The sequence below is a fragment of the Cryptomeria japonica genome, chromosome 8, assembly GCF_030272615.1.
Source record: "Cryptomeria japonica chromosome 8, Sugi_1.0, whole genome shotgun sequence".
NCBI lineage: Eukaryota > Viridiplantae > Streptophyta > Pinopsida > Cupressales > Cupressaceae > Cryptomeria > Cryptomeria japonica.
Window position 1 is genome coordinate 707,653,030 of NC_081412.1, and position 25,334 is coordinate 707,678,363.

The 25,334-nt window shown below is 34.2% G+C and overlaps 1 protein-coding gene across 1 annotated transcript; it reads right to left on the reverse strand.

Annotated features, from left to right (window-relative positions):
- Positions 1–1,002: 1,002 nt before the first annotated feature.
- LOC131071297 (receptor-like protein EIX2) lies at positions 1,003–4,308 on the reverse strand. Its single transcript, XM_058007091.2, has one exon. The coding sequence runs from the start codon at positions 4,273–4,275 to the stop codon at positions 1,288–1,290; it is 2,988 nt and encodes a 995-aa protein (XP_057863074.2). The 5' UTR covers positions 4,276–4,308; the 3' UTR covers positions 1,003–1,287.
- Positions 4,309–25,334: the final 21,026 nt, after the last annotated feature.

Here is a 25,334-nt window from a genome sequence, read left to right on the forward strand (position 1 = left end):
CTCTATCATTCAAAACATTAATAGAATTGATGATTCAACCACTAAATTTAAAACATTACAAATTTCTATAAAAATTGAGCAACAATCAAACAATATACAATAAAATGTTAAATTGTAGGTAGAAATAAATTTCATATTAAATTATTTAAGAAAACGAAAAAAAAATTATATGTGGATGAATTTAAATCAACAAAATAATTATAAAATGTTAAATTGTAGGTAGAAATAAATTTCATATTAAATTATTTTGGCACCATATCACATCTATAACACCATTCTCTATCATTCAAAACATTAATAGAATTGATGATTCAACCACTAAATTTAAAACATTACAAATTTCTATAAAAATTGAGCAACAATCAAACAATATACAATAAGGCCAAAATTTACCATGAGTACAATTGACATTTGATTAAATGAATTAAATAATTTAATAATTGTAATTTTCTTTAAAAAATAATAAAATAATAATATTGCATTGAATATTTCCAATTTAAATCTATAGAAAGATAGTATAAGGATATTTTACAATTTTATCTTAAATACAACATTATATATAATCTACAGGATTCTTACTTAGAATTTTTAATTGTATATGTTCATTAGCTAAAGTATTTTCTTTTTTAAATGTATACAATGCATGAATATTCATGCTCAGATAGAAACTAAAACATGCGTTAGAAACACCTTGATGAAAATTAATAAAATATGATGAACATCATTTGTAAAATCATAGTTACAAAATATTAAGGTTTAAATACTAGTCATTACACATGACTCGTGATTATTCACATGTATAACAAAGGGAGGGAAGGAAACGAACATTCGCATATTTGTTTTGCACCACTTTGAACACCAATTGTAAATATATTCAATCTTACTACTCAAATCATTGGTCGAATTTTTCAACCTGATAGTCAAATATCCTCATCAACTACCTTAATCAAGATTGATGTGTTCCTTTAATTCTCCTACTAGAATATGTTATAACACATAGTGTAACCCAATCAATAGGTAGTTTACCTTAATCAAATTTTAAATTGTGGCCTCATACACCAAATGTCTTGAGTTGAAGACATACAAACATTGTATTTAATATCAAAAGCACATTCTACAACAAGTTAACTAAACTAAAAACTATTTGTTTTTAGCACATGCTACAACAATAAAAATAGACCAATATTAATATCAGCAACAATACAAATCTTCAGTACATATTTATCAATCAACAATACAAATCTTCAGTACATATTTATCATAGGATTGAGTATTAGCTTCAAAGAATCATCGTTCTAGAAGATAATAAATAAAACTGTCCATGTGAGAAAAGCATATGTATCTCCATTTCATGTGGAAGCACAACACTGCAATCACAGTAGCAAATCCCAATCCGTAACTTAACCCCAGTCCCACTGCCCACCATTGATCCATTACATCTCCATCTCCATCTCTAGCAACTGTATTATTGTGATTCTCTCTACCATCCAAACCAGAAGGCAATGTCATGTTTTCAAGTTGAGGTCCATAGAGATTGGGATTTCCTAGAAAAGAAGAAGCTTCAAAAGTTGAAAATTGCTTCCCCTGTGGAATTAACCCAAAAAGCATGTTGTCTGAAAGATTTAACACAGCAAGGAATGTGAGATTTAAGAGTTGGGAAGGAATTTTTCCTGACAAAATGTTTTTTGATAGATCCAAAGATTCCAAGTAAGCCATGGCTCCTAAGGATTCTGGAATTGAGCCACTCAAATTATTTTTTGATATGTTGAGAGAAATCAAACCCTTAAGGAGTCCCAATTCTGGAGGAATATTGCCTGACAACTGATTACGCGATAGATCCATGAACTTATGTGCTTTGATTATCTTTTCATATGAAGCTTCCCTTCCTTTTATCCAAACAGTTACTTCATCGGCAAAGTTGAATTCACAATTTGAGGCTGTAAAATAAGAACTGCAATGATCTTCGTAATGTTGCACATCAAAACTTTGTGAATTATTGAGCATAGCATATAACTTGGTAACATCTGGAGGAATGCTTCCTGATAATTGATTACCAGATAAATCTATAATTTGAAGATTTTGCATCCTGAACAGCTGAGGGGGAATTCTATCAATAAACTTATTAGAACCTAAGCTGAGAATTCTCAAATCTGTCAGATCATTTACCCAAACAGGAATGTTGCCTTCAAATTTGTTATTTCCCAAATCAAATACTTGGAGATGCTTGCAATTTGCAATGAATGAAGGAATAATACCTTGCAACTTGTTTCCATTGAGATTCAATGTGTGGAGAGCCGTCAGGTTTCCCAACTCCTTTGGAATCTTCCCTTGCAAAATATTTTGAGCTAATTTTAAAACTGATAGTCCAGAACACCTCCCAATGTTTGCAGGAATCATACCAATTAACTTGTTTTTGGACAAGTCCAAAACATCAAGAGAATATGGACCGGAGCATATAGAACTTGGAATTTGTCCAGTTAGATTATTCCCCGACAATGATAGAGAGTATGATGTGCCAACTCTTGCAGGAATAGAGCCATTAAACTCATTATCTGATATATCTAATATATCTGAAACAAAATCAAGAGCAGGAAGAGAGCCATATAATCTATTCCCATGCAAGTCCACCATTGTAAAATTATGAGATACTTTGCGGGGTAGACAACAACCTTCCAGTTGATTGTTTGAAAGATTGAGATACTGAAGATTAGGAAGATCCCACAGCCACAAAGGAAGATTTCCCACAATCTTGTTATCTGGAAGATCTAGCAGTTCCAACAGAAATTGCTGGGACAAAAAAGCAGGTAAGTCGCCTTCTATATTGCAAGACCCCAATCCAAGGAACAACAGGCGGGAAAACTGAGGAACCCAACTTTTCGGTATGTTAACGAGAAGCTCATTTTCGGAAAGGTTTAAGATTTCAATGCAAGTCACGTTTTCAAGTAGCTGAAGAGAAAAATTGCCTGTTAATCGGTTGGAAGAAATTAGCATCTCCTCTAGACTAGTCAGATTTGAAACGGAATCTGGAATTGTTCCTGACAGTTGGTTATGGTCTAGAGCGAGCATACGTAATGTTGGAATCTGAGACAGAGACTGAGGAATAGGGCCACTTAACCGGTTGTAACTAAGGTACATATATTTAAGGGACAAACAACTGCCTAAAGAGGATGGTATGGTACCCTCCAAATTGTTTCTGTCTAGATTTATTCTCTTAAGGGACGAAAAGTTGCCAAGAAAGGATGATATACTTCCATCCAAATTGTTATAGGATAGATCCATTGTCTCAAGTTTTGAAAAATTTGAAATAGAGGGGACTAATGCTCCTAAATTGCACCAAGGAAGAGATAACACGACCAGTGAGGTAGAATGGCTTAGAATGAAAGAAAGGTTTCCTTTCAGGTCATTATTATGACCGAGCACAAGATTGCTCATTCTTGAGCGGGCCATGAAATTGGAAGGGATGGAACCATTTAGACCACAGTAGGAGAGATCAAGTGAAACCAATGAAGTTACATTCTCAAACCAAGAGGGTAGCTCAAACGGGAATGAATTGCTTGACATATCCAGATGTGATAAATGGGTGAGGTTTGAGAGATCTGGAATCTTACCTGAGAGAAAACAGTAAGACAAGTGAATCTGGGTAAGATTGGTAAGACCGTTGAGGGCCTCACCCCACTGCTCAGACGCCATTGTCAGGTTCACTCCAGCCATTCGTAAGAATTCCAGGCTTCTTAGATTTCTCACCCATACATCAAACTTACTACTTTTCAACTCACAATCTTCCAAGTAATTATATGAAATATCCAAATGACACAAGCTTGACATATTTCCCAACTCCAGAGGGACTTCACCACAAAATCCACCTTTTGACAAGCTGAGAAATGTGAGTTTCTGCAATTTGAACAACTGGAAAGGAATAGAAATACCTGAAAAGTAACCGGAGCTGAGATCCAAGTGCTGTAGATGCTGCAGATCAAACAGAGATGGACGAAGCTGTCTCCTCCTGTCCCAACCATCTTCATGAAAGACATTACTTAAATCAAGGCGAATGACATGGGATGTATGATAGTCACAGGCAACACCCGCCCACTCACAACAGTTGAATCCCCGCCAAGACGATAATGTACTTGCTGAGGATAAATTAAGGCCACCCTTGAAATCCAGCAAGTAACTTCTTTCATCTTGTAAACATGCTGTTGAAAATGGAAAATGAATTATTATGCAAATCAACAAAAATGCAGAGCCCACAGATATCTTAAATGAAAGTGGATCCATTCCGTTGCTATTCTGCACTTTACTATTCTTCCCCGCTGGGGTATAAATAAGTAAACAATAAAAGAAGACCAGATATTTTTTTCGGATTGTGTGGAAGGTATCATAGACGCGTGACTGACAACACGACAACGATCGCCATAAGCCTAGAAAAAAACTCGTTAGATTAGATATCATTAAAAAGGATGGCTAAGAAATACGAAAAATAAAAACATAAGACAAATTTACTATGATCCTTGCGTATTTCTTTGATTAGGAGATGAAATTGTAATTATCAAACAGATCATAAAAATTAGAGAGTTAGTAATTCATTGTGTGATACACGTCAAATGGAGACTCCGATGTAGTCGTACAAAACAGTCTGTTCAAAACGCGTATTTCCTACTTTATTTTCCAAAACGCATTGGTCACGGCTGTTAGACTACGAAAGTCACCTTAGATTTTTCCTCAGGTAGACCGACTTTATAAGACCAGCAAAGTCTTGTTAACTAGTCGCACATCTATAGAAAAAAATAATAGGAAAACAGTTGAATGGACTATGGACATTTTCTAGAAGACTTTTTTTTAATATTTTAATATTTTAATATATAATTATAACTTTATTATAAAGAGTATTTTACAAAGGTGTCCTATATAATTTATTAGTAAATTAAGTTAGAAGTATGTGTGTATTATTTTGTTCGTGGAACTTTTGATGAATTTAAGATCAGATTTTAACAAGTTCAAATATAAATATTTCTTGTCACAATGATTCTTTAGATATTATCTTAAAATTATAGACATATTATATACTCAATTAATATTTAGTTCATGATGTCGTAAAAATTTGGCATTCGACTTAATCAATTATTAAGTAACAAAACTAGACTAATCCAATTAGTATATATCTTGCATTTGGGTGACTCAATCATGCACTAACTTAATTGTATGCACTAATAGGCTACATTCAATAATTGGTATATTCATGCTCCTACAATGTTTAATTATTTATTGTTCAATATGACTATGGTGAGTCTCATCTAGCCAACTCAATTATAAAGGAGAAACTTAAATGTGACATGTCAAATAGTTAACCATACATATGATTCATCAATATGATAAGCTGCTAATTGCATGTGTTTATCATGTGACAATTCTTGATGGACATGCACAACTCCCATTATTGTGCTCTTATGAGAGCGTGTCGCCCCCTTCTTAAGTGCTCCAATTCAAAAGCATATTTTCCTAATTCACATGGTCATCTAGTCGAAGATAAATAATAATCAAAGTCTATGAGTGACACATAATTGTCTATATGATTAGTGGACCCTAAATGGTATAGATAGTGAACATTTGGCAATTAAGATGTTCTTGTGAGACTTTGAGAAGGCTACACTTGAGTTTGAGCCTACATAATAATTTAACTATCAATTGAAAGCTAGAGTACCACAAATTTGTGACATCATTGATTTAAGGGGCTAGGAATAAAGTTGATAGTGATTGATGTAAGTCTCTTCATTCAAAGAATGTAATGTTCAACGTCCATGAAAGATGCTATTTAAATTGATCACTAATCTCTATTAGTTTGGTGATTTTGACATGACAATTCTTGATAGACATGCACAATTCCCATTATTGTACTCTTATGAGAGTGTGCCATGAAAGATGAGAGAGAGAGAGAGAGAGAGAGAGAGAGAGAAGCAATTAGGAGCGAGATCACAAGGAGTATAAGACATTACTTATTTAAGGAACCGAGCCCCTAATCTTAGGATCTTAACTCACATTATCACATGCATAGGTATACAAAACAAGACAGACAAAAAGGAAAACAAAGATAAACAAAGACAAAAGGAAAAAGACACACAAAATGAAAGCTAAAAACCAAAACAAGACCTCAAGTCAACTAGCCTAACAGACCTCAATAATCAAAATGTCTCAACCACTAATATAATTCTTGAAATTCTATCACAAGGACACAAGTGATCGCATAAAAGGAGCAAGACTATGCATCAAACCATGAACCACAAATAGACAAGCTATGAGCTCATGGGGAGAAGAAAGAAAACATTGATATCATAGGCTAGCTATGTTTTTCTAGGTGATCCATCTGAGGAAGAGTAAGAGATGACATGGATACCACAAGCTAGCTATATTTTGCTAGGTGACACATGTTTGGGAGGAGAGTTAGAATAGTCTAGATATGTTTTACTAGTTCCACTCATCCTATTGTGTATGCAACTATCTACTTTTAGATGTTAAGCATGTTGGGATAATCAGTGGACAACTGAGAGGGGGGAGGGGGGGATGAATCAGTTGTCAATAGATTATGCAACTTTAAGAACACAAAACCTTTTATCGGAATGCATAAACCAAATACCAGAATAGAAGATATATCAATTAAGCACAAACATAAACCACAAAACAATTACCATCTATCCACAACACATAATATCAAGATTTATACATGGAAAACCCAATAAAGGGAAAAACCATGGTGGGAAGCCTACCCATAGTCAGATAATACTTCTGCAATAAGTATGTGATTACAATAAGAGGGGCCTATAGATGCAGGAAGGCCAACAGCCTAGAGCGCACTGCTCATCACAAAGGAGCCTCACTGACTACAAAAGAATTCCAGACTACAATCCAAAAATAAGAATGAACTACAAGAATAACATCTCCTATGCCTGAGTACAATTCCAGTTAAGCTCAATACCAGAGGTCTTAAACCTCTTAAACAAACCCAATTCGATCACCTATGATTGACCAAAACCTCTACATATGATTACAACTTTATTTGCACATAGATAATCTCATATCCCATGACCATGATCTACAAAGAGATCTTACATCATATATATCAACCCGGGACCTAAACAATTAGGTCGGCCACCTAAAAGATAGTACAATAAATCCATAACGTGAACTCAAAATCCAATGATAAACCAAATCGGCTTGAGACCGAAACAACATAAACCAATCAATAAATCCAATCGGTAATGCATCAGGAGCAACAACCAACACATTACATAAATCGATCCATAACCTAACAGAATAAGACTGGACCTAAAATAGGTCGAAATAAGACAAATGCAACACCACCAATCAACTAGAACACAAACAAGATAACCATCAGCATCCTAATAACCTTCTAGAAGTCGCACCAACACCACTTATCAAATCCATCAAAATATCTTCAATAAAGCTCTATCGGTAATACGCTTACCAATAACCAAAAGGATTACTAGAACATATGATAGCATCCAGATCATCAAATCCCAAACCAACTAAATGAGATATGCATCTGAATGACATGAATAAACAAACCAGACCATTTTCAACATCCAGAACATACCCAAGAATACCGGAGATAAATCTCCAAATCATCATCAAAGTCCAACCACTCTAGCAGAACCTGGTAGATAGAAAAACAACTAGTGTTGACATCAATGACAAACATCAATGTAACACATAATCAATTTCTCCAAATTGCCTATAATCTCCCCCTTTAGAATTGATGGCAACACTAGATGTGAAAAACATCCAAGTGCCAAGAAATGCCAAACAAATCTCCCCCAATGGAAGACAACCAACAATCTCCCCCTTTGGCATCAATGCCAGAAATCTGACATAAACATCAAATAAAAATCAAAGAGCCTCTGAACAACACGACTGACTACTCCCCCTGAGTAGTAGCACTAACACATCAATCCAGAATGTATAATAGCTCTGATAAATGCATACTGGATTGATGTTAATCAGCATCACTCAAGTGTCTACCGAAGGGGCAGAGACCCCCAATCTATCTCTAAAGTACTCAAATGATTCCTTGGGAAAGGTTTAGTGAAGATATCTACAATCTTCTCTTTAGTGTTCACATAAACCAGTTCGACTTCATTTGCTTCAACCTTCTCCTTCAAAAAATTATACTTGATTGATATGTGTTTTTTCTTAGAATGAAATACTAGATTCTTTGATATGTCAATAGCAACAGAGTTATCATAGTGAATAAGTACCAGTTCATTACAATATATCCTTGTATCCTTTTACATTTTCTTCATTCATAGAACTTGTGTACAATTAGTAGCAACAAGAACATACTCAACTTTAGCACTAGATAAAGAAGTACATGACTATTTCTTGTTGATTCATAAAACAAGTTTCTTTCTAAGAAAAAAAGCTCCACCGAATGTGTTCTTCTGGTCATCAACATCTCCACCCCAATCTACATCTGTATATGCACATGTAGTGTAAAGTCATCATGTTTAGGGTACCACAAACCATACTCATTTGTTCCTTGTAAATATCTGAAAATCTTTTTCATCGCACTCTCATGATTCTCTCAGATCACTCTGATATCTTGACACAATACAAACTGCATTCATTATATCTGGTCTAGTCTAAGTCAAATATAAAAAACCTCCAATCATAGATTTATACCTTGTAGGATTTGTCGGGGTTGATACATCTTTCTTTGTCAATTTCTCACTTGTAACCATAGGAGTACCAACTAGTTTAGAATTTTCTATTCCAAATTTCTTCAACAACTCTCTAGCATACCTAGTTTGACAGACGAAAATACCTTTATCAATCTGAGTAATTTGCAAGCCTAAGAAAAATTTCATTTCCCCAATCATAGATATCTCAAATTCATTCTTCATATTATCAGAGCATTTTATACATAACTTATCCTCACCTCCAAAAATGGTATTGTAAACACATAAATCTGTCCACTTAATTAAATGAATATTTAGTATTTATTTGATTATTTAACCATCAATCAATAATTAATTAAATTAATATTTAATTAATTCATCTTAACCCTCTTCTCCTATTAATCAAATAAATTATTCAATGTATTTGATTTAATTCACTTGACCAAATTTAGACCATTAATTAAATAAATAAATCATATTTGTTTAATTAAATCTTCTCTCACATTTAAATAAATTAATATTTATTTAAATCACCTTTATCCTCCACCCACTTGCATTTTCCTACAAATGCAAGTTGCACAACTATTATTTATTTAAAATCCTATTTATCCTCACCCACTCGAAATATTTAATGGTTTCCCTTAAAGTCTTCAAACTCAATGGCTTCCTTCTAGAGTCTTCTTAAGCCTTTAATGGTTTCCCTTAAAGTCTTCAAACTTAATGGCTTCTTTCTAGAGTCTTCTTAAGCCTTTATTGGTTTCCCTCAAAGTCTTCAAGCATTTAATGCTTTATCTTCCTTTTTCTCATATAAATAAATTAAGATTTATTTAAATAAAATCCAAAATTTGCCCAAAATTTGCATTCACATTTAAATAAATTAATATTTATTTAAATATCCATCCAATTGCAAATTACACCATTTAATTGAAATAAATGATTTTACTTCAATTGAAAATCCCAAAATTCCTTCCACTTGCATTCTTCTACAAAATCCACTTGCATGCCTAAATCCCTTCTAGATTCTTCTAACTCTTCTAATTAGCCTAATCCTATCCTAATCATTGTCACATTCCTAAATAAAAGGAAGTCACTTCTCAAAAACCTCCAAAGTCTTCAATAACCATTAAAGGTTTATGTCTTCAAATGGTTAACCTCTAAAGTCTTCCAAACCATTAAAGGTTCTTACATAACCATTTATGGTTAACTCACCATTTACCTTTGGTTAGAGACTTTCCTCTAACTTAACCATCCTTTTGGCTCATAGGTCTCTTCAAAGCATTTATTTCTTTGACTAAGGTAACCATTTAACTCTTGTACATTCATTTATTCCTTGGATAAAAGGAATATCCATTAACCTAACCCTAACCCAACCCCCTAGGGTAACCATCATGTCCCCTCAAGCATTTAATGCTCCTTATCTCTCCTCTCAAGCCTCCTCATGGTGACACTTGTCAACATGGGATTGGGTTGAAAGTCTCACATGGATTAAATATCTTTCAATCCTAACCCTTGTTAAGATTGCTCAATCTTAACCCTCATTTCCCCATTTCTTCTATAAATAGAACCCTTCTCCTCAAGCAAAGAAGGAAGCATTAGAGTATTGTTTCTATACCGGTATTAGCATAGAATTTTTTCATAGCATCACTATCTACACTTGCATAGCATTTGTTTATCACATCCAACCATCTTGAATCTCCATATTGCATCCATGGCTAGTGCTAAAAGCTGAGAGCTACACTCATTTGGGACTTGGAGAGGGGAGAAACAAGGGAGAAGCATCAAAAGGCATCATGGAAGCATCTTAGGGAGGTTCTTCTCCTTTCTTTTGTTTTGTTAAACTTCTTTCATGCTTTTTGAAATCTCTTTTGATATGTTTTGAATGGTTTTTAGTTCTTTGTTTTGGTTTTATGGTTGAAACTAACTTATTAACATTGAACTTTGTTGTTGCCTTTTCCCCATTTCCACACCATCATTTGGTGAACCCGACGTGAATCCAACACTTTTGTAACTTCAAAGACATTTTTTTTAGGCTTGTGAGCCCGCCATGTGCACTAACTTTTTTTGAATGTCTTAGTTGCAGATTTTCTAATATTTTTTTTGTGTAAGTTTTGGAAGGAGTTAGTTTAAAACATTTTAATTTCTTTGATTTAAAACTTCATCTTTTTTTGTTTTTCACAAAGGGATAAAAATAACTTCACATTTTCTATTTGGTGCAACTAAAACAAACTCAACTTTTTCATTTGGTGCATAAAAAAATAACTTCATCTTTCTTGTTTTTCACAAAGGGATAAAATGAACTTCATATTTTCTATTTGGTGCAACTAAAAAAAACTCAAGTTTTCATTTGGTGCATAACAAAGAACTTCATCTTTCTTGTTTTTCACAAATGGATAAAAAGAACTTCACATTTTCTATTTGGTGTAACTAAAACAAACTCAAATTTTCATTTGGTGCATAAAAAGAGCCTCACATTTACTTTTTTTGCTACAAAGGCTACACGACTTTATTTTTGTTGACCATGTTTTCTTTCCAAAAGTTTTTCAAGTGTCAAACATTTTGATATCTTGGTTAAAAAGAACACCATATTTGTTGGAGCAACATCTCCAAATAGCAAATAAATCACATTGCAATAAATCAATTAAAAATAACAAGTGTTTCTGGTGATTGGCACACTTGTGCAAATTTTGTCGAGTGGTCCTACTTCTAACATACACTATCCTCTCGCTTGGCTTTCGTGGTCCTAGGTGCAAGAGAAAAGTGTTAGTAACAATCAAAGTTTATCTTTTTAAGAGAGGCCTGCCAAGAGACACATCACTCTTGGGAACGACCTCATGCAGTAAATCCTTTGAGCCGCTATAGAAATCAGGTGTGAGCAAAAGCTGTAGCCTTGGGTATAGTTGTTCCTATAGTGTAACTTGCCGAAAGGACAAATGGGCCCCACCACAAGTTACAAGGCTCTTAAGTGAGTCACTGCAGAATGAACTTATGTCCAAAAACATCAAAAATTACTAGACACCTTTTTATGTAGAAACCCACCCGTTCTATTGATTGAGAATATTTGTGATAAACTCAGTGCAAGAGCATAGATGGTTTTGCTCCCAAGATACTCACCATACATATTTTCTTGACTAGAAACATAGCTTTTTGAAAAGATACTTGTAGCTTGATAAAAGTGGCGACTCCCCTATCATAGGGATCATCTATTTGTTATGCTCATGCAAGACTTAGTATATCACATCCTTACTTGCCATGATGGGATTCATAAGGTATGTAGTACCAAAGTTGAAGAAATATCAAGATGTGGGCTGAAATTATTGCAACTGGCCATTTGACCTTAGGGATAAAGTGTGTTTGAAGTGTTTTTGTTTTGTGTCAAGACCAATGATAAATTGAACCGACTTCAGGCTTTTTGGAAAAACATACTCAAAAACATTTGGAAAAGGGGTCAAAAATTCCAAAGATTGAGTTAATTTAGACCCACACTTATTTGTGCCTTCTTTTAGGCAACATTATTGTGTTTGTGTGCTTGCTCTGTTTTCTTGTCAAAGAAAATCAAAACCAATTCAAAAACAAGTATTCATCCAACACAAATTTTCAACACCAACATTTGGCAAAAATAAACAAAGTGCAAAAACAAAGTATCAAGCTATATGACCATCCTTCACATTTTGAGAAAGAAGAATCTTCATCAACATATCAATTTGAAGAAAACACCATTGAGCTCAAAGGATTTCATCAAAAGAAGGAAAATTTTCTATCTCAATAGACAAATCTTTGTCTCACATAGAACCTTCTTACGTCACATGCATCTATATCTTCAAGGCAAATCCAACGAGTTTTATCAAGAGTCTTTAAAACACAGAGCTTTTACTCAATATAGAGCTTTGAGTTATCATAAAAACAAGGGAGGCAAAATCAATCCTGCCTTCTTTCCAGACATCTGTATCACATATAATATATAGCTTGGGAAGAACCACCAACCCCCGAAAGAGAAGAGGAAGAATTTGTCCCATTTGTAACACAAAGTTTTTATTGAAGTTAACATTTCATCCATTATCACATTCACACATCATCAATCCATTCCAACTCTCAAAACATAAAGAGGTCTTGTCCTAAGTTCTTTTTTGATATTGCTTGAATCAAACACAAACAATCACTTTTTAGAGTGTCTCTACATCTAGGATAAACTCATCCTAAGAGGCATTTCTACGTAGGTTAAAACTAGTCTATGAGTGCATCCTCGCATTACTAGGTAGTTGGGTCTGTAATACATCTCAGGCCTCTCTAAACCTTATCATATCAAACATTGTCAACCAAACACAACAAGTAATTCAAAGAAGGACTTTGGTAACATCTACCTTTAGTGTTAGAGATCCATATGCAAAACACTTCACCAAACATTTATCTCTCATTTCATCACCAACTCATAATCATTTTCACCAAACTTCAACAACAACTTTCAAACAAAATGGATCAAACTAGATCAAGGACTAGACACTAGTACATTTGGGCCTAGTTTCCGATGGACAATTGTCGGTAGTCCAACGACACCATGTCGGACTTTCGACAAATTTAACCATCAAAAACTCATCGTTAGTCTTTTCGACGATGCCATTGGCGTCAGAATTCCGACAACGTTATGAACTCTTCCGACGGTGGCTATATTTGCTCCCCCAACCAAAAATTTACACAGATTAGCGTCGGAATTCTGACGGATGCGATGTTTGCTCCTCGACAACTGTCTGACAAGGAAGTGACGTCGGATATACAACATCCTTGTCGGATATTTCTTTAGTCGTCATCGGAATTCTGATGGTATCAGACGATGTGGGTTAGATGGCTTTGTCATCAGTGATGAAAGCATTGAACTAGTTTTACTTTTAAAAATTGCATAAAACACTTTTTATTTATTTGATTCAGTGTTATTTGCAAAAAAAGATTATCAATGATGTTTCCTTTCTCCAAGAATTGTCTAGGATCTTTCTGTCAAATAATATGTAACATCCAATGACTAAATCTTTTCTTTACAAATGCTTATTTTATTTAATTATCATCTGAGTGTTAATTATAATTTATATCTATGCGGAAGCAAAAGATACAAGATGAAGACTCATGCGCAAGTAAATTTTGTAAAAGAAAGAAAGCAAACATTATCTTGAATGACATGGAAACAAGCTCATCAACTGCCTAGAAGAGAGAAATTGGAGAAAAGAAGAGGAAAGTGTTAAAGGGTGATAAATACATAGAGAGTATGCAATACAAACAAACAATGTCTGGAGTGTGTGATGTGATGTCTCTAATTTATGTCCGTAGGGACTAACTAGTTTTGGAGTTCCTGGGAAACCTATTGGGCCATGCTTGGAGGAAATCAATATGTTCATGCAAGGACCACCTTTTTTCTATTATGAGAATGATGCTTTTGCACCGAAGGATATTTGGAAGGCAATATCCAAAAATTTCTATAGTGATGGAACCAAAGTTGGCGGACTCGAAGTACTTTTCAGCTTTCAGAAGACCAAGAGGTTATGTACACTATCTCCCAATAGAAGGGAGAATTCAAGCATTACCTCTCCCCCCCATGACTATTTAGGAAGAACTTCCTCAGACAAAGGACTATTGGCCTCCATGGGATCAAAGAAAAAAATTGAAGCATAGACTCTAGACGATGTGGTGGTGTCCTTCGTGAAGAACTCTGCACTATAATTGAAAATTCACAAGGGAAACTACAAGATAGTGAATAGAAATACATTTTTGAAAAGTGGGAAGAATGGATCTTGGTTTGGGTGGGGCCAAGTCAGGTGGCTCTTCTAGAGGTTGACGAGATAGAAATCATATTAGGATTTGAAAAAGATCACAATCATGGAACTTCATGTGCGACTGATCGATTGAGATATTTGGGTAATGCATTCCAAATAGCTACAATTGCATACCATTTATCTATGTGCAACTTTATCTATTTGGAATGCATTACCCAAACAACGCAATCGATCAGTCGCACATGAAGTTCCACGAGTGTGATCTTTTTCAAATCCTAAATTATTTCTATCTCGTCAACCTTTAGAGGAGCCACCTGATCTGGCCCCACCCAAACCAAGATCCATTCTTCCCACTTTTCAAGAATGTATTTCTATTCACTATCTTGTAGTTTCTGTTGTGAATTTTTAATTATAGTGCAGAGTTCTTCATTAAGGACACCACCACATCATCTACAGTCTAGTAATTCAATTTTTTTCTTTGATCCTATGGATGCCAATAGTCCTTTGTTTGAGAAAGTTCTTCCTAAATAGTCATTGGGGGGAGAGGTAATGCTTGAAATCACCCTTCTATTGTGAGATTGTGTACATAACCTCTTGATCTTCTGGAAGCTGAAAATTTCTTTGAGTCTGCCAACTCTGATTCCACACTATAGAAATTGTTGGATGTTGCCTTCCAAATATCCTTCGATGCAAAAGCATCATTCTCATAATAGAAAAAAGGTGGCCCTTGCATGAACACATTGATTTCCTCCAAGCGTGGCCCAATAGGTTTCCCAGGAACTCCAAAACCAGTTAGTCCCTTTGAACATAAATTAGAGACGTCACATCACACACTCCAAACATTGTTTGTTTGTATTGCATACTCTCTATGTATTTATCACCCTTTAACACTTTCCTCTTCTTTTCTCCAATTTCTCTCTTCTAGGCAGTTGATGAGCTTGTTTCCATGTCATTGAAGATAATGCCCATTTGCTTGCGCACGAGTCTTCAGCTTGTATCTTCTACTTCTGCACAGATATAAATTTTAATTCTCGCTTAGATGATAATTAAATAAAATAAGCATTTTTAAAGAAAATATTTACTCATTGGATGTTACATATTATCTGACGGAAAGATCCTAGATCCAATTCTTGGAGAAAGGAAACATCATTGATAAACTTTTTTTCAAATAACACTGTATCAAATAAATTAAAAATGTTTCATGTAATTTTTAAAAGTAGAACTCATGCAATGCTTTTATGCATTGACAACAAAGCCACCTGACCCACATCATTATCCATAATAGAATGAATCGCTATAATAGGCTATTATAAAGAATCTATACAAAAATATGAAAGAACATTAAATTACCATTAAAAAATGAAAATAGATATAAATTTGTAAATGTCTCCCTACAAACACCACAACCATAACCAAAACAAGAAAAAATTCTTACCCGCAAAAACTAAGTAGTTGGTGAGTTGCAAGTCTACAACATCTCTTAGATGATTGAACCGTTTCTTAATTTTGTTCTTCTGATTAGTCAATGGATTTAGTTGCATGTACAAGTTTTCTATTTGAAGCCTTTTGTTTCCTTCTACATCATTCTTCATGTCTATAGTATTGGATAGTTGTACAATTTGTGATGCTATAATATCTATGTGACCTTTAATATCCTTAGTATATTTAGGCCATTGCCTTTAAAACATGTATGTCGCCACTACATCCTTTACACTTTTCTAAAAAGAAAATTATGCTTTCTTGTAGTTGGATATGTGTTTTTGCACGTCTAATCACCAAAACTTGTAGTCTTTTCTCTTCCACCTTCTTCTCGACGTCCTTCAAAACTTTGGCTTCCAATTTGAAAGAATGTTCCTTAAATCCATTAAGCATTAATTTTTTTTTCTCTACACTTGACAAAGACTCATCCAAAAATACTTCTAGAAGTCCTTCATGAAGGACTTTCACTGCATCATTAATAAGTTATGATCCCTATATTTGAGACTTAATAAAATTCTTGTGAGTAGAATGGTGAAGTTTATCACCCAAACAATCAATCAAACAATCAAGCATTCAATTCAAAGTGAACAAGCAATCAAGCATTCATCAAGCATTGAAGGAGAATTCAAGTTAAAGCACAACATTCATGATCAACAGTCTGCATGACATCCTAAAACCTTGTGTGAGGATTCAAGAAAGATTCATCAAGGTATCATGTTCAATTTTAAGCATTTTTAGATTAGATCTAAAGGGATCATTTTAAAGAGGGAGGAAGAGATCTTTTCCTAAAGATGTCTACCTCCAAAAATAGAGGAGATATTTAATAAAGATATCATCTTTTAAATTAAGAAATGGGCAGGAGATTAAGAATATAAACCTTCCATATTGCACACTTCAAGGTATATTCAAACCTATTTGACCTATGAAAGCCCCCATCAACAAACCTTTTTGACCTATGAAAGCCCCCATCAACAAACCTATTTTCTTCATTTTGTGTGTACAAAATTGATTCAGGAGTTACGTGTGAAGAATTTTGCAAAGTAAATGATGACAATCAAAATTAAATTTTGATGGCATGAAAAGCAAAAGAGTAGGCCAATTCCATACACCTTCATTTACTATTTTAAAAATATCATCGACCAAAATATTGTACAACAATAGTATGGAGTGCATTTCATCTATTTTATGCCCAAAGATTTCATCATACCACTTTCTTTTCAAAGGCGACTGATCGATTGCGCTGTTTGGGTAATGCATTCCAAATAGATATAGTTGCATACCATTTATCTGTCTTGAAAGCCTTTTATCCTGATGGCATTAAATTAAAGTTCTTTCTCTATTTTTCTAGTGATCTCTGGAGCAGAGGTTTCTTTGCATCGACCTAGGATACATTTAACTTGTGTTGTATCTGTGGAAATATGTATCCCAGGTTGATGCAATGCAACCTCTACTCCACCAATACTAGATAGAAGAGAAAGTACTTTAATTTAAAGCCATCATGATAAAATGCTTTCAAGACATATATTAGGTATAAAAGGAAGCATACCCTATCATTTGAAGGGGTCTACCTACAATTCAAGTGATCTCTTAATTATAAAATCAATTCAATTCCAAGTGAACAAGCAATCAAGCATTCATCAAGCATTGAAGGAGAATTCAAGTTAAAGCACACCATTCTGCATGACATCCTAAAACCTTGTGTGAGGATTCAAGAAATATTCATCAAGGTATCATGTTCAATTTTAAGCATTTTTAGATTAGATCTAAAGGGATCATTTTAAAGAGGGAGGAAGAGATATTTTCCTAAAGATTTCTACCTCCAAAAATAGAGGAGATATTTAATAAAGATATCATCTTTTAAATTAAGAAATGGGCAGGAGATTAAGAATACAAACCTTCCATATTGCACACTTCAAGGTATATTCAAACCTATTTGACCTAGGAAAGCCCCCATCAACAAACCTATTTTCATCATTTTGTGTGTACAAAATTGATTTAGGAGTTACGTGTAAGAATTTGGCAAAGTAAATGATGACAATCAAACTCAAATTTTGATGGCATGAAAACAAGAAGAGTAGTCCAGTTCCATACACCTTCCTTTACTATTTTAAAAATATCAACCAAATTAATGTGTAGCAGTAGTATGAAGTGCATTTCATCTATTTTATGCCAAAAGATTTCATCATACCGCTTTCTTTTCAAAGGCGACTGATTGATTGCGTTGTTTGGGTAATGCATTCCAAATAGATATTGTTGCATACCATTTATCTATCTTGAAAGCCTTTTATCCTGATGGCATTAAATTAAAGTTCTTTCTCTATTTTTTGGTGATCTCTGGAGTAGAGGTTGCTTTGCATCAACCTGGGATACATTTAACTTGTGTTGTATATGCAGAAATATGTATCCTAGGTCGATGCAATGCAACCTCTACTCCACCAATACCAAATAGAAGAGAAAGTACTTTAATTTAAATCCATTAGGATAAAATACTTTCAAGACATATATTAGGTATAAAAGGAAGCATACCCTGTCATTTGAAGGAGTCTACCTACAATTCAAGTGATCTCTTAATTATAAAATCAATTCAATTCCAAGTGAACAAGTAATCAATAATTCATCAAGCATTGAAGGAGAATTCAAGTTAAAGCACACCATTCTGCATGAGATCCTAAAACCTTGTGTGAGGATTCAAGAAAGATTCATTAAGGTATCATGTTCAATTTTAAGTATTTTTCAGATTAGATCTATCCTTTCCCTCAAAAGGAAAACATTATACTTCAAGGTTAATTCACAACCCGAGGTTTGATCTAGGAAAGCCCCCATCAACAAACCTATTTTTCGTCATTTTGAGTGTAGGAAATTGATTCAAGAGTTACATGTGAAGAATTTCGCAAAGTAAATGATGACAATCAAACTCAAATTTTGATGGCATGAAAAGCAAAAGAGTAGGCATTCATTTTGTCTACATCCGACAGGTGGAGGATCTGGTCGATCCGCACCTCCTAGTCCCAACAATTCTACTTGAACACTCTGTCACAGGAGAAGAGATATGACTTCTAGGTCTACTAAGGAGATGCTTACTGTAGATGTATAAAAATGACCATATTCCTAAATGAATATTCAATGTTCATTTATTTCCCATTCCTCTATTTAGTTAAATCTAATTTAATTAAATCACCCACATTCTTCTATTTAAATTAAACAAATTATTCAATTTATTTAGTTAAATTCACTTACATCATTTAATTTAATAAATCATTTTATTTAATTAAATCCCTTCTCCTTGCTTTTTAATTAAATTCACATTTAATTAATAGTTTACCCCAAATTGAATAAATCTAATTTATTTAATTTCCCAACTTACAACCAAATTGAAATAAAGCAATTTATTTTAATTAATCCTATTATCCCTCATCCACTTGCATTTTCCTACATCTCCCAATTGCATCCTAAACCCTATTCCTAATTTCTTCTAGAATCCATCTAATCCTAATCAATTAACCTAAATCCATCCATTATCCCTTTTCCCTAAATTTGAGGAGGTCACTTCTCAAATTTGGAGTAAAGTCTTCAAAAGGCATTAAAGCCTTTATGCCTTCAATAAGCTAACTTGTTGAATACCCCCAATTTGGAAGGACTCTTACAAATTTGTCCCCAAAGTCTTGAAACCATTAATGGTTAACTAACCCTTAGTGGCATGGTTAGAGACTTTTTGACTAAACTTAACCTCCTTCTAACCCAGTGGTCTCATCAAGCATTCATTGCTTTGACCATGGTTATCCCTTTAACCTTTGCACAAGAGTTTATCCCTTGGGTAAAAGATTTATCGATTGGATAACCCTAACCTAACCTTAACCCTTACCTCCTAAGGTAACCATGAGGTCTTCTCAAGCATTTAATGCTTCTTTCATCTCCTCTCAAGCAGTCTTATGTTGACAATTGTCACCATTTCATTGGTGAAAATTGTAAACATGGATTGATAACTTTCAATCCTAACCCGTAATTAACTCCTTCAATCTTGACCATCCACTGCCCTATTTTCACTATAAATAGAGCTCTCATTCCTCCATTTTAAAGATCCATGCAAGCTTTTAGTATCTCATTTATGCTCAAATTTATCAATACATCTAGCTTCTCTTTGTAATAGGAATTAATCTAATAAGCATTTTAGACTATTTCCTTTATCATTAGCTTAAATCATTAACTAGTATATCATGTTAGGATAGTATTGCTACTAATCTTGTCATCTTATAATTTAGTTTGCTTCATTTGTAAAATCATGCATAGATAGGATGCATTTCATACTAAAATAAATCAAAAGCATCCCTTGTTCTTGCATTCGTCATCCCTAAGCCACTTTGCTCAGTGATCTGAGAGCAAAGGCATTGGCTTGAGGGACCTTGTGAGATAGAGAACCATGGAACCTACCTTGGGAAGTTGATTCATTCTTCATGACTCCATAACTTTCACCAAGAAGTCCCATGGGTGTGTGAACAAGTCTCTTTGAACATATTTTTACATTTTAAGTTTCATTGACCCGGTTTTCCCGCACACACTTACCATTAGTCATATGATAAGAGAAAAGAGAAGAAACATGAATACTACTCGCTAACAAGTTGTGTAATGTTGGGTGATTCATTTTACATCATGGATTTCATTGGCTAGCTAATTGTGTTATGCTAGGTGATCCATGATAGAGAAGATTAACAAACAAAACCATTTGTTCGCAAGGCAATCCAAAAACTCTACTACAAAATGGTTGTTGTCGTGACACAAAACACAAACAACAATAATAACCAACACTCGCAAAGGTGTAAAAAACAACAATGGTCACACTAGTATTAATCCATGCTATTCCAAGTAACAAATCTCAAAAAAATAATAATCATGCCCTAGGGGGCACTATGTACCACAACACTTCTAGTTTAAGGATATATAAATGAATTAACACGAGAAAAAAAGAGAGCTCATATGCCTCCCCTTAAGATTTAAACATACCTCTAGGTTGATATCTTAAGGTAGATAGCGATCAAGGCCGATAAGAACCTTCAACACCAAGAAGATACCCTTAATAAACATACATGCATTCCAAGCTAGGAAGAAAGATCCTTGTACATGCCTCATTGCTATAAGAAAGGAAGAGATAGTTGTAAAAGAGATATTATGGAAACATTAAACATAATTTAAATGAAGGCAACCAAAAGAATGCAGAGAGATAAAAAAAACTCTATAGAGCAACTATTTTACATACCTCAAATACAAAATTGTAGGGTGGAAAAATAAAAAATGGCAAATCAAGGAAAGAATGAAAGATCCACACCAAATTATTATACAATGCAGTCCAGTTGAAGGATTTTCATTCAACACAAGATAGTGAAGGGGACATTATGATGATTTATTTGAAGGTTCATAAGTTGAAGGTAGTCACTAACATATAAAGAGTGAATAAATTGAAGAGCCCGACGAATTTCCAACGTAGCATGAGGATGTATGATGTTAACAATAGCAAAATGATATTATGATGGTGGTGAAACTACAAAAAATTTTAATCATATTTTTATTGAGCATGAAAGCAACCAACTTGAGCTCATGAATGATAGGCATCGTGTTGTAGAGTATCAACCCTTGTTGAACAAGGTGTCACATTTTTTAGGCTCGATCAGTGCAAGGAGACATTTTGTGTATATGAAGTGGTTTCAATTAGCCATTTTGTGTATAAGTAGAGAGAAGAGGTCGATGTCTTTGTTTATTTACCTACAAAACAATGAAAGAGGTCCTAATCAAGGAACACACACCTCCAAGCAAGGAGAGAATTTGGATTCGAGACAATTCTATGCAAGAAAGGATATCAAGTTATAAAAGATAAAAAACAACAAAGGTAAAGTGGATCCTTAAAAAAGAGGAACAATTGACAACTATTATTCTTGCTCCACAATGTAGAGACAAGAAGAACTAGGCTATTATGTTGCCTCCCAAGTATGATTGCACATGAAATTGTAGTACCATGAATGACAATGAGCCCCTAATAGGTAATTAAGCTACCAATGTCATATAACAAGATAAAAAAATAATAGGTTATAAATGTCATTTAGAAGGGATATGATGAGTGTATAAATCATTGTCACCTATTATTTAAATGTTACTAGAACTACAATAAGTTGTTGAATTTTAATCTCTAAATCATGACATTCATTAGTGGAATAGTTGATGATGCTTGAAAAAAGGATTTTCCTAATTTTGTTTATGGTTTTTTCTTCAATTTTTTAAGGGGAGAGTAATAAAGTTAGCTTTAAGAAACTCATACAAAATTATCTCTTGTTGTGATTAAAAGTTGTTGGAAAAGTCATAGATATATTAGACAATGGGGGAGGGGATGTCAACAAAGGAGGAGGATAGAAACCTAAATCTTCTTTAGAAAAATGTAATGTATATTTCTCATGAACCTCCACACTTCATTGAACATATCCTAAATCATGTCCATTGCATCCATGTGTATAATTAAATGTGGTATTTAAATCATGTCTAGAGGAGTGTTTTCATTCATATTTTCAAAGTTTAAAGATCCTCAACCATCGTTAAGAAATGTGTTGGAAGAAGAGGTTGGAATAGATTTAGAAGAAGCTTGAATAATTGACACATACAACTCCCTTGAGACTTCATATTTGGATATGTAAATGTTATTCAATTCTCAATTCAAGATGCAAGTTATATTCAAGGTTATCTTTTCTTTCAACTATGTGTTATATCTTTAATATTATAAATCTGATTATAGTCTTGTATGTTGCAGATGAGAGGAGAATTCAGTTTTTAATTTCCTTCTCACAAATGTAAATTGATATATATATATATATATATAAGCAAGGAGGATCAAGCAATACCTTGACCGGTCATGTCTATTAGACATGACCGATCAAGATATTACTTGATCGCACCTTTTGAATTATCATGTATTTACCAATCGGTGTATATCACTTAAAAAACCACCTGATACTTAATCAGCGTGTCTATCATATGCAAGACAACCGATACTAATCGGTATGTATTAGTTAAGCCTGATAACAATCAATGTTCACAGTTAATATATTAACCGATATTAATCGGAGTGCATTGGTTAAGCCCGATAACAATTGGTGTTCATAGTTAATATGCTAACCGATATTAATTGGAGTGCATTGGTCTTAATGTAAACTGATACCAATTGGTATTCTATGCTATGAGATTTACAACCAATGATTATCGGTAGTTAAGCATTGATCGAACTTTGCAAGTATGGTTGAATATATACAAATTTAAGAATGATCATCAAATGAAGGAACAATAGCTTGAAGTCTTCATCATAGTTTATTGATAGGATAGATGATTGAATGAGAGACTTCATTTATCTCTCATTCAATCATTTATCTTACCAAGGCTATCATGCATTAACAGGATAGAGGGATCTTATATCAAATTAAGGAAGGCATGAGAGTGATATATGTATTAGTGTAATTATTATACTTTTTGAATATTTATCCTTAGTATAATATTGGAAATAGTATCTTATACTTATTAGGGAGTCGTAATTAGGATATTATTTTGCCATAGTTGTTGATCTCATTATTTAAGACACAAATGATTTTCATCATTTCTTTTCTTTATGTGGAATATATATATAATGTAATTATTTATATTTTTAATAAGAAAATAAATTTATTTTAGTAATCATGTGGTTTTTTAATTTAATCTCTTGTCTAAGAGAAAGTATTGAAGATCATAACTCTAGCATGGCTTTATTTTTGATGAGTAACAAAATTCCTCTATTATTTATCCTATGATAGATGTTCATACCTTGTTCAAAAACTTCCAATTTCTGTGAGGCAGTCTATCAAACAATTGGTGTGCCATTTCAAAGCTCCCATTTTTGCACAGGCTGGGGGATGTTGACAGAGATTTACACCTGCCCCCATGCCAATGGAGAATTAGAAGCTTTGCTCGAGATCATCATTTCAAGGCTCTTTATCTTGCTTTGCTCGGGCTCACTATTCATTTCTAGTAGGACTTGAGCATTGATTTCAAATAGAAATGATCTCTATTCAGCAGATTCTCCAGTTATAGATCCTAATGCGGAGTAAATTTCATATCCCCCAGATACTGATCAAGCGTATCCATATCCAATGGTGGAGGGGCAAGCGGATCTTCCAGAAGAAGATCGAGTTGGATATTAAAATATTGTTGATCCAGTTATCCACCCAATAGAACCATCAACATCCAAATGATTGATCGGATTGCTATAGCTGGGTAGTGAACCGCCTTCACTTATGACTAAACTCTACTCAATTGATCTACTTCAACCCACCTTTACCCATCCTGTGCCTCTGCCCCCATCCCTCTATCCCCTACGTTTCCACTTCGAGGCCCAGATGACCCAGAAAAACCTGGTCGGCCATGGCATTACGCAGACACAACCTCTCCTCTATTGTTGGGGTTTGACAAAGGTGGAATTGCGAAGAGCCAATCTAGGTCACGGTTCATGCTTATTGTGGTCGGGAGTACGTTGTTGGGGTGGCAACGTGAGAATGGGAAGAGGCCATGGAAATGATTTGAAATGTCTTGGTCTTTTGTTTGTTTTTTTAAGTAATGCCCCTTGTCATTGGAATTTTGACGAATGCGGGCACTTTTTGTAAAAAACACAAATGTCATTACCAATTCCTTCTCTACTAAAAAGATATATTGAATTATCGTCAGAATTCCGATGAATGTGGGCAATTTTTCAAAAAAAAAATCAATTTTTTTCACAATATACCTTCTCCGTCGGAAACCTTCATCGAAATTTTAGGTCAAATGTATTAGTGAGACAACTTGAAATTGAGGAGGAAGAGGAGGACAATCTTAATGAATTCCAAGAATCCCTTGGAGGAAACACAAATGATGAAAATCCTAGTACTCCCACTCCTGAAGAAATAGAGAGGACACAACACAACCCCCTCTTCAATTGAATTTTCAATGAAATCCTCAAGAACAACGTTGATGCTCACTTTTTGAGACTTGCTCAAGAGGGAGCCAAACTACCCTCTAATTTTGATACTGCACAATTATGGCAAGCATCGGAACACCATAGTTGTAATGAGGGTGGAAGAGGTCGAGATAACTTCAGATATGACCTTCATCAAGGAAATCCCCCACCTCCTCCTCCTCCTAATGACATTGACATGTTGAGGCAACAAGTCAAGATTCTAGCCCAACAACTCCACGATGGTGTAAAAACTATCCAGTTTTCACTTAATGATATTTTTCCCTATCCCTTTGATAGGACTCTACATATGCCACCTTTTCCATGAGGGTTTGAAACACAAGTTCAAAAAGTATCGGGGAAAAGGAGACCCTTGTGATCATGTCAGAGAATTTCATTTAGCTTGCCTAGAAGTGGCATATG

Bases quoted from the DNA above. Each gene is read 5' to 3' on its own strand.
- LOC131071297 (XM_058007091.2), bottom strand. From the start codon at position 4,275: ATGGATCCACTTTCATTTAAGATATCTGTGGGCTCTGCATTTTTGTTG.